Source organism: Canis aureus, chromosome 8 (assembly GCF_053574225.1).
Source record: "Canis aureus isolate CA01 chromosome 8, VMU_Caureus_v.1.0, whole genome shotgun sequence".
Lineage (NCBI taxonomy): Eukaryota > Metazoa > Chordata > Mammalia > Carnivora > Canidae > Canis > Canis aureus.
Window position 1 is genome coordinate 45854125 of NC_135618.1, and position 11074 is coordinate 45865198.

At 52.1% G+C, this 11074-nt stretch overlaps 1 protein-coding gene and 1 long non-coding RNA gene across 3 annotated transcripts in view; one reads left to right on the forward strand and one right to left on the reverse strand.

Annotated features, from left to right (window-relative positions):
- TEKT5 (tektin 5) overlaps positions 1 to 11074 on the reverse strand; it is a 39323-nt gene that overhangs the window by 26011 nt on the left and 2238 nt on the right. For both annotated transcript variants that reach the window (XM_077906616.1, XM_077906617.1), the window contains exons 2-4: positions 9905 to 9988; positions 9017 to 9087; positions 4013 to 4156 (exon numbers count right to left, since the gene is read on the reverse strand). In XM_077906616.1, coding sequence (XP_077762742.1) covers positions 4013 to 4156; positions 9017 to 9087; positions 9905 to 9988 — 299 coding nt within the window. The remainder of the gene's footprint in view (positions 1 to 4012; positions 4157 to 9016; positions 9088 to 9904; positions 9989 to 11074) is intronic.
- On the forward strand, positions 5815 to 10282 carry LOC144318987 (uncharacterized). The gene is made up of 3 exons (XR_013384920.1): positions 5815 to 5877; positions 6376 to 6494; positions 10092 to 10282. It is a non-coding gene; the product is annotated as an uncharacterized LOC144318987 (long non-coding RNA).

The following is an 11074-nucleotide window of genomic DNA, read 5'->3' on the forward strand; positions in this document are numbered from 1 at the left end:
GGGACCATCTCTGTTGGGGGGTCACCCTGGGCACTGTCGGATGATTAGCAGCATCCCTCTGCCTGCCAGATGCCAATAGTACTGCCCCTCCAGTCATGACAACCAAAAATGTCTCTAGACATTGCCAAACGTCCCTTGGGAGAGGGGGAACCACTGCCCCCCGTTGAGAACCACTGGACTAATCCATCCCCCTCGTCCCCCATTTTGCAGGGCAGGTAACTGGAGCCTAGCCAGAGCTCATCTTCCAAAGAGCACCTGGTGAATTGTAGGGAAAAGAGATTCCTTCAAAAAGCTCTTTTTCTGAGCTCTCCCTTCTCACCACCAAAATCACGAGCCAGGCCACGAAGCAGACACTGGGGCACGGTGCTGGCTGCAGGCCCTTTCAATTCAGTGACGAGAGCGTGCCCATGCTACCTGCCCCACCTCACTCATTCAACGATTCAACGAACGTTGTCTGAGCGACTACCACGTGCCAAGCACTGTTCCAGGCACCCAGGATAGAGCCAGAAACAAGAGCATCAACGTCCCTGTCCTCACGGTGCTAAGCTTCCAGGAGGGGAAGATAGACATCAAATAAAGAAGATATTTACGCATGGTGTATGTACTGTGAAGAACTTTAGCCGGGGAAAGACAGGCTGATGGAGTGCAGCCATCATGCATCTGTCAGGGTCATAAATGGGAAGAAAAAGGATCGGAAGGCGTCGCGGGGCTCCTGGGTGAGCCGAGGCACAAGGCTGTCACCACTGAGGGCCAGAGCAGAGGGAGGGGAAGGAGAAGGGAAGCCCTGGTTGGGGAGAGAGTGGGAGCAATCCACCCCCAACCTCCTGCTCCTCCTGCCCTCCGCCTCCCGCTGGTGCCTCTCCTCCAGGCTGAACCCAAGTGGGAACCAGATGGGAAGGCGGTCTGCTGCAGTGGGCAGCCCCCACTATAGGACAGCAGCCGGAGAGTGGATCTGGGGGGCGGGGGGATGAACGGAGACACAGACTATTATCAGAAAAGGCAGGCAGGGAAAGCTTCTCAGAGGTGGTGCAGCATAAGGTATTCAGTTTAGACAACAGAAAGTACTTCCTGGCAGAGTCTGCAAATCCCTGCAACACACAGCTGATGTACTGCATGGGGGTCTTCTCCTCTGGGAAGCCTCTTAGAAGGAGGGGCATGTATTTCTCGGGAGCCGGCTTCATTTCGGGGGCAAACCAGACTGGGTGACTTTTTAAGATCTCTCCTAGCTGGGAAGTCTCCAGTTCTTAAATAAAACATCTCTCTTCTCAGGCAGTAGAAAAAAGAGACTCAATTTTCTGAAATAGAAGTCTCCTTTCAACATTTTAAAGCACACTTAGATTGCATGGTGAATAGAAATTTTTAAAAACCATATATCATATGTGGTCGCCTTGTCTGTCTTTTGCAGGAATTTAAAAAAATCAAGCAGTAACGGGGGTCTCTCAGCCTTCTGGAGGCGGGAGAGGGCACGGTGTCTGATCCAGACCTTTCAGCCAACAAACACTTGAGGCTCAGAGAGGTGAAGTGTCTTTTCCAAGGTCACACAGCTACTTGTCATTGATCCACGAAGGGAGAGGCACCTGGGATAGCAGATAGAGACTGCGGACTGACTCGGGAGCGTGCCTCCTGCTGCTGAACGGAGCACTGTCAAGGTCAGGAGCAGCAACCTCTAAGCCCTCGCCCTCCCCTGGAGCAGACAGCTGTGCTCTCCAGAGAAAACAACCGGCTCCATCACACTCTCCCTGGGGGGCATGTGCCAGAGGCAGCTTGTCTGCGGAAGGTGGTGTGCTTTAGTAAGGGGGACGACCTTTCTGGAGCTTGTGTCCTCTAAGGATGGAGGAGGTGGCAAGCTTTGCCAGGAGGCCGGAAGGTGCCGAGGTAAAACAGGCTCTGTGTCCAACGTGGGCTCACACTGTGGCTCTGCCACTCGCTGTGTGAGGTTGGTCCAGTTGCTTCAACTCTCTGAGCCTTATTCTCCTCATAGTAAAATGGGGAGAATAATGGTACCTACCCTGCAGTTGTTGAGCAACTAAACGTGAAACCCCTATTTGGCACCTGGCAACAGGAAGCGCTTGATAAGTGTTTTAGAGTCACAAGACGCTGTTTGCAAAGTGTCGTGTCTAGCACTTAGCAAACATCCAGCAAAGGGCACCTACTACCAGCACCATCACCACCATCATCATCATCGGTTAAACTGCGGCAAGGAGAACTTGGGTGAGCAGAGATCCTTGCAATGTGGTCTCCCAACGTCCTTCCGCCTGCCCTGCCATGGCCCTGTCTCAAGAAAACCTCCAATACAGAGCCTGGGCTAGCATATCTGGTGAGCAATCAGTCACAGCCACGGCACTTGCCCTCCAGCTGGAGTCGCTGGACGGGGACTTTAAACAGCAGGCCCCGAGTCTCTGCCAGCCCCTGGTTTTGAGCTCTCAGGGAAGCATCTGTCTGGGAAGGGGATCCTCCAGACTCCCACTCCGGATGGCCAGCTGCCGCTGAGGGGACGAGGTGCCTGAAGTCCTGCTCACATGGCCAGTGCCATGGGGAGTGGAGGGGGGGGGAGTCCCCTTGTTGGGAACAGGAGGAGGAGGAGGGTCCCCATGAGTTGCCACTACCGGAAACCCCAAAGGGTCATTGCAATACTTTGATATTTACTGAGGTCCAGCTGGTGGCCCCAGGTTCAGACCAAGGAGACTGCCAAGAAATTCCTTTGCTCTCTTCTCTCTTTCTTCCCCCGCTCCCTTCCTCTTTTCACTCATTTGCTCACTCAACAAGCGTTTACTGTGTGACAGGCACAAATATGTGTACTAGAAGTCTTCTTTCTCTCTCTTTTTTAAAAAAAGATTTTACTTATTTACTCATGAGAGACACACAGAGATGAGAGAGAGAAAGAGAGAGAGAGAGAGGCAGAGACACAGGCAGAGGGAGAAGCAGGCTCCATGCAGGGAGCCCAACGTGGGACTCGATCCCGGGTCTCCAGGATCACGCCCTGGGCCGAAGGTGACACTAAACTGCCGAGCCACCCGGGATGCCCTCCCTCTCTCTTTTTTTAAGAGACCAAGAGAGATACCACCATCTCTACTTGTACCCAGAGCACTGCTCTGTCCAGCCCTCATCATCCCAGACCTTAGACTGCCGATTGGGAGAGCAGGCCTAAGTTCTGCGTGAAATTCCATCAACAGGGACATGCCTATGACATAGCCAGGCACACAGAAGGCACCTACCTCGGAGCTGCTGTGACAAGAAAATGAGGTCACACCGCAAACACTCAATACATGTTCGCTGCTGTCTTTCCCCCACACTGGACTCTGTGCTCAGCGCTCCACACACCCACCTTTTTATACTCAGAGCAGCTCTGGGAGGTGGGCACTATTTTTACTGCAGTACAGATGGGGCCCAGAGAGATTAAGTACTTTGTCCCAAGCATGAGTGCAGAGGCTGAATCTGAAGCCAGGCAGCCTGGCTCCAGAATCCACTCTTAAGCCGCCACCAGCGCTGACGGGCATTCGTTGGCTCTTGCAGCAGAGCTTGGATTCCTCCTCCGCCTGGTTACAGCCATTCTATTTTGGATTTGTTTAGTGGAATTGCCACTCAGGGTGCCTGGCATGCCCTGGCTCATGGCAGTGGCTGTGTGACCCTCCCTAAGCCAATCTCTTACACCCCCTTGCTGGAATTTGAATCTTGGGCAAAGTGGGGCAAGAATGAAGAGAGGAGGGCTCTGACAATACAGCTGATTAGCTCCCACTGCCTGGCTCATTCAAGCTGCTAGAACCTTCCCGTCCATCCAGCCTTCTCCTGAAGTCTGTGGCTCCCCCAGCAGCCTTCCAGTAAATTCCATCTTGTCTTATGTTAGCCAGCATTGGATTCCGTGGCTTGCAACAGAGAATTCTCAATCACCCACTTTGCCTCTTACTTGACTGATGCATGATAACCCCTTATGGTTCCTTGGCAGAAGCAGACCTGGAAGCCCTCACATCCATCAAGCTCGGCCAGAGATAGGTACCAAGAGCCCACTACTTACGTGCCATCGACTTTCTCCATGCCATGGAAAAAGCTGATGCAGTCTGACGTGTTCCTCAGGTTAAAGCACTTCTCATCAATAAACTGGGCTGAGGTTTTGTCCTCCAGGTCCCTCTCCAGAGCATGCTGAGCATCTCGGTTATCCCTGTGTGGGGCAAGGATTTGTCCCTAGGTTATGTACTTACCCAGAGTCCCTCACATGACGTTACCCAGGAGCGTGGTGCAGAGCCATTGCTGAAAGCCAAGCCTCTGGACTCCCGGAAGGGTGCTCTGTCTATCCCCAGTGGCTTCTCGGCCTCTTCCCACTTTGATGCCCTCATCACACTACTCCCATCCCCTTAATACACTAGGATCTGTTGTCATCTAGAACAGGGGTGGACATTTACTGTAAAGGGTCAAATACTAAATATTTTGGGCTTTGTAAGTCATAGGGTCTCTGCTGCAACTACTCAGCTATGCAGGAAAACAGTACATGAACGGGCATGACTATGTCCCAATAAAACTTTACAGAAGCAGGTGGTGGGCCAGACTTGGGCCCCCAGCTGTACTTTGCTGACCCGATTGAGAAGATATGAATTCTCACTGCGGACAGAGCCCAGTATTGATTTAGATCACTTCACAGATCATTGTGTTTGACCCTATGCTGGGCACAGAGGGAAAAGACATGAACTCATTCACTACCAGTGACCCAGTCACTACTACCAGACCCAGTCACTACCTTCCAGTTGCTTACAGATTTGTATAGATAGAGCAAAGATAAATAAAGAATGGTAGGGTTTGAAAAGGATACTAAGTAATGCAGAGGAGGAAGCCATTAACTCCAGGTGAGAACGTTTCTGAGGTAGGTTCCATAAAACAGTAGACAGGTGGGTCAAGAACGTTTCTGTGGTAGGTTCCATAAAACAGTAGATAGGTGGGCGGGGGAATGAGGAGTCCAAGCTGAGGACTTCACATGTGCAAAAGCAAAGAAACGAGACACCCAGGTGTTTAGGGACCTCTTAGCAGCTCATTAAGGCTGACAGAATAAGGGGCTGGCAGAGTCAGGAGCTAGGGGGAGCCAGGACCTGGACAGTCAGATGGGTAGGATCAGAGACTGGGCCGAGTCAGGGAGCCTGCAGAGCTAGTGACTGGTGGGGCGAAGCATGGGACAGTCAGGAATTGGACAGTCAGGGATGGGTGGAGTCAGGGAGGGGGCGGAGTCAGGGTGGGCGGAGTCAGGGACTGGACAGAGTCCAGGGTCTTGATTGGGCGGAGCCAGGACCTGGTCAGAGATGGGTGGGATCAATGAGTGGGCGGAGTCAGGGAGTGGGTGGAGTCAGAGTGGGCGGAGCCAGAGACTGGACTGAATCAGGCAGTGGGCGGGGTCGGGGTGGGCGGAGTCAGGGCTGGACAGAATCAGGGAGTGGGCGGAGTCAGGGACTGGGCAGAGTCAGAGAGTGGGCGGAGTCAGGGGCTGGGCAGGGTCTTGATTGGGCGGAGCCAGGACCTAGACAGAGATGGGTGGGATCAAGGATTGGGTGGAGTCAGGGAGTGGGCGGAGTCAGGCAGTGGGTGGAGTCAGGGCCTGGACAGAATCAGAGAGTGGGCGGAGTCAGGGACTGGGCAGAGTCAGAGAGTGGGCGGAGTCAGGGGCTGGGCAGGGTCTTGATTGGGTGGAGCCAGGACCTAGACAGAGATAGGTGGGATCAAGGATTGGGTGGAGTCAGGGAGTGGGCGGAGTCAGGGGCCGGACAGCATCAAGGAGTGGGCGGAGTTAGGGAGTGGACGGAGTCGGGGTGGGCGGAGTCAGTGACTGGGCGGAGCCAAACATTGGCCGGTCAGGGATGGGGGAATCAGAGACTGGGCGGAGTCAGGGACACAGTAGAGGTGAGCCGAGGACAGCGGTAGGGCCAGTACTTGGTGCCTTCAGGGCTGGTATCTTGCCTGGGAACCTTAGACTTACAGGCCACCGTGTGCCAAACTCCAGACCCTGGAGAACCACTTTTGTGGTTCTTGTCATGTTCTCAAAGTACCTGTGCTATTATTTACCTGCTACTTTTCATAAATCACTTCTAAAATATAAATAAGTGTATTTTATTTTTTTTTCAGTCTTCATTTATTTATTATATATTTTATGCCAGACACTAAACAAGCAGCAGAGTAATTCTGAGGAATGATATATTGGAGACTACAGTTTGGTGGGGTAAATAAGTGTATTTTAAAGGGAAAAATCTGCATCGCTGTCTTTAAAGGAACATCAGTAGCACCGTCCATTATTGGGTCACCTCAAACATAAATACTAAGAAAACACTAACAGAATCCTAGCTAGAATCTGTTGTCTCCAGAAGGTTCTAAGCCTGAACCCTTCTGTCTCTCTCTTAATAGAAACAAGACTAGTCAGTGTTAAGACACACGAGCATCAACTGGGACTCTGCCCTTGAAGTGCTTGGAAATGACGAGGAGTAACCTTCACTGAGCCAGCTAATGTCCAGACACCAACTAAAGTGAGTGGTGCACATTTCATACTGGGGTGTCTGTGTGTCTGTGCGTCTGTGTGCATGTGCATGATCCTTCTCTCTTTCTCCCTCATCTTTCTTGGCTTCTCTCTGTCTTGGGGATTTTGTGTCTCATTCTCTGTCCCTCTCCCCCTGTCTCTGTTAATCTTTTTTGCCACTTTCTCTTTCTGCTGTGGACACCGGATGCTGGTGACAGCTTTCAAACAGGCTGGAAGCAAAGAAAGTAAATCGTGTTGGTGGGTTCCCACTTATCAGAATGCTCAGAGAGTCATGTTGGGACAGAAGAAACCATCCTGAGTCCCCTGAGGCCTTCTGAATTGGCAGAGCCATGGAGGAATGGGGCCCTGTCCTGCCTAATGAACTGGAACGTGAAGACCAGAATGTAGAAAAGAAACATGCCAGAGCCTTAGAGGGGACCCAGGGCCTCAGAATCCCTGGCCTACTGGTCCAGCTAATGAGCCTAGAGAAAGAGGGGACAGCCCCTGTCTCCCCACTTCAGCCAGTGACGTAGAGCCCAGCCAGAGCCAAGGCTCACCCTGCTGTCGGCCTGCAAGGAAAAGCCCTGATAGGGCTTCTGCTCAGCCTTTTCTGCCTTGCCAAGGCTTCTGGTGACGTAGGGACACAGCTCCGCCTGGATGCAGGCCTGAGGCCTCCCCCAGAAAACCATGAGGCCACAGGCCAGCACCAGGGAGGCCACCTGAGCCGGTCAGCAGTGGAGCCTCCCCATGGGGGCAAGGCTACACTGAGTTCTACCCAGCCACTGAGGCTCCGGCCAGTGCCAGGTTAATCAGGGAGCCCTGGCAACATGAGCTGCTTCCTGCCAGAAGACAGGCCTCCTCTGCGAGAGAGCCACTGCCCAAGGTCAAAGAGCCTCTCTCGAGGGTGGCTCGGCCTCTGTTCTGGCAAAGGGGAGGGATGCCTCTCCACCTGCTCACGTTCTCTACCCCCACCCTCCCTGCCCCAGCTGCCTGCACCTCTCAGTGTCTGTCCTCAATCCCCCCAACTTTTCCTCTGTCTCTGTGTCCACCCCTCTCCTCCTCTCTAGCTGTTGGTACACTCCCACATCTTGCTTCCTTGCTGAGATTGCACAAGCAGTCCCCCCCTCACCGTCCCATCTTGGGATTTCCCCTCCTTGAGTCCAGCTCCCCAATGTCAAGTCTGGGATTCTGTTCACTCTGTGGGCTCAAACTATCCCGTCCCAAACTCCAGCCCTCTGTCACCCCCATACGCCGAGTTCCTGCCATAGCCTTAAATAGGGAACCTCAAGCACAAATAGGGAACCTCTTTCTTGCCCAAAGTGATCATAAAAATAAGGGCAAGAAAAAACCCAGTGAAGACATTTCCTTACCCAAAGCGCTCTCTTTGTTAAAAAGATTCCTTTTTAAATATAAATATGTAAGGGTTTTTTTTTTAAAGCAAATTGATGTATAGACAAACACGAGGCAAACAGTAGTCCAGGTGGGAGGTGAAAGTATCAGAAATCAGGTCAGAGGCGCGCAAATGACCCTGCTTTCATCCATTTACAGGTCCCTGCATCACTGCTGTGTGTGCACCTGATTTCAGACACCTCCGCCTCTAAGATCTGCCCTGACCACACCCTTAGATCTGCAGGGAGATTTTCAGCACTGCCCTGGATGCTGTTCTATCCTGGGTGATCCTGTCCCTTCCACCTACTCCTCAATGGAGGCGGGGGGCTGCTCTATGTGTGTTGGGAGGGCAGGTGACTGCTCCTTCTGGGGCACAGCAAGCCCCCAGAGCCTAGCTGCAAGCCGCCTGACCCCTGAGCATCTCATCCAGGTTACCCACATGCCCCACGCAGCTGGAAGGGGCAGCTGTGGCTAGGTGACCAGCCCTGCTCTTGTCCTCTGTGTCTGAGTATACGAAGAGGAGAAACCAGCAGAGTAGTGCACCCCATAAGAGTTGAAGGCAGTGCCCAGCTCCAGCATCAAGAGGGAAGGCTACCTCCAGGGGAGCCAAGCGCCAAGGGCTTCGCTATGGGCCCCAAGCCCTGTAAAACTCAGGTCTCCCTTTAATTATGAGGGGGAGCCTCCTGGCTTGTCATGATACTGGTTATGTAATCTTCCAAGAACAAAAAGATGATTGCTTTTGAAGACTCCCGGCTCAAGGCGCCTGCCAGCTCCCCTCTGGAGATGCCCTGGCCCCTCACCTTGATGCCTGATGCCACCCGCTCTCAGCCATCTCCCCAAGTTCAGAACAAACACGGGGAAGCCCCAGGCTAAGAGAGGCCTCAGTGAGTCCCATTTCTTTTGCCAAGGCCCTGCGTGCAAATAAGAACAATCAGCAACGGTGGTGGCAGCACCGACCCCGCTGGCCTTGCAGATGCTACAAATCAGGATTTTATTTTCTTCCCTGGAGAGCTGGTTGTTAAACACTTGCCAACACACCACTGACCGAAAGAACCACCTAGAGACGGACAGCCATCTGCTTGCCCTCAGAAACCAAGGAGACCCAAAACAGATGCCAGAAGGGGGAGAGAAAGCAGTTCTTACCGCATCTGGATATCAATTCTTTGAGCTAGTTTTCTCATCTGTTCTTGGCAACATTTTAGCAAATCTACTTCCTGCAATGAAAAATATCAAAAAAACAAAAAAAACAAAAAAAAAAAAACAGCGTCACTTAGGAAGTCATGGCACCTCACTTCCCAGGCTAGTGACTCTACCCCTGCCTCTCGTCGCCCACCTTGACCGTCCCCCCCAAGGTGAAATGTCAGGGCAAGGTCCATTTCCTGCCTCATCCCACCTGATCCCCGGGCCAGATAGGTAAGGGTCAGCTGTGGAGGCTCTACATTCCTCGTCTTTTTTTTTTTTTTAAGATTTTATTTATTTATTCATGAGAGACAGAGAGAGGCAGTGACACGGGCAGAGGGAGAAGCAGGCTGCATGCAGGAAGCCCAATGCGGGACTCGATCCTGGGACCAGGATCACCCCCTCAGCCAAAGGCAAGCACTAAACTGCTGAGCCACCCAGGGATCCCCTGCATTCCTCGTCTTACTTCCTTTTTTATACACTTTCTGATTAAAAGAAAATTTAGCACCTACTATGTGCCAAGTGCTCAATTGTAGATTGTTTCATCATTATATTAAATAATGCATATGAAATGGTACAGTGTATGACATCCAGTAGGTGCTCTATAAACACTAGCTTTTGTTATTGTTACTTATTGGTATTATTGTTAAGTTGTTCATTTTGGAGATCAAAACTGAGGGTCCCATGACCTCACTTCCCTGTTCTCTATGGAATGTAGGCCTTCAATGATGCTTTCTGATCCCTGACTTTTCATGTGGTGACACGTGGCTTCTGCTCCTGATGGGCAGCTCAGAAACCTCTGTGACTAGACAAGCCTCCTCCCTTGGGGCGGGGGGGTGGGGGGCATCTTACCCGGATAAGATTCTTCTCCACATCGTCATGGACCAAATCAATCCCAATCCTTTTCTCTCTATGGTACAGGCACTCCAGAGCCACCTGTAGGGAGCAGCAGGAGTGACATGTTTTCCCTGCACCCATATGGAGATGCTGACCAGAGGTGACTCACATCCACCTTTGCTACAATCTGTTTTATCCTCAGGAAACCTGGATGCTTCATGTAGCCTCATCGCTGTGCACATGAGCGGGCTTCCACCTCCCCTTCTCCCTCCGTGGGGACCACGGGGTGCCAGGACTGCCAATGGGTAGCATGCTGGTGCCTATCTCTCAGGTTTGCTGTGTGGATTAAGTTGGCTCGACAAATGTAAAGCACTCAGAATATGGTCAATAATTATTACCTATGAACATGTGTGAAAGCCCCTTTTTGAAGATCTGTAAATGGGGAGGAGGGGAAAGCTTTGCAAAGTGACCAAGGCCATGTGAGACCCAGGCAACCCTGTGACACAGCCATGCACCTTGCAGCTGTCATGGGGACATGGGCAGAATGGAACAGAAAATGGGAAAAGTGGCTGCTCAGGGGAGCTCCCAGAATGAGAGGCTGAGAAAGGCTGGTGATTGGGCCACGAGCCCGTGATGTCACAAAGACTAGCAGAAGCAAGAAGGAAGGGAGGGAACAGCCCATCTTGGTGCTGGAATGCAAATGCATCTGGGAACTCAGAAGGGGAGAGGGGTTCACATCACAAGAATTTACTGAGCCCCTTTTCCGACCACACCCGATCAAGGTGCTAGGGATACCACAACCAACTGATCAGAGGGTCCCTGCACTAATGGAGCTCTAAGAGACAGGAGAGAACACACACAAGTAAACACAGAAAGAGGTGCAATCATTTCAGTAAGGAGGACTTGGATGAGAATAGTCAGGGCGATGTGGGGTTGGCCAGGAAGGACTTTGCTAGGGAGATGACAGACCAAGACCTGAATTATCAGAAGCAGCAGAGGTGAATGGGAATGATGTGCCAGGAAGAGGGAACAGCAGGTGCAAAGGTCCTGAGGTAGGAAGGGGAGCAGACAGGAAGGCCCTGGAACTGGAGGAGGTGAGGCTGGAGCAGTGAGTAGAGCCTGGGCCGTGCAGAGGCTAGGGCTGGTGACAAGGAATTTAGATGTTAACCAGGGTGAATCAAGGGG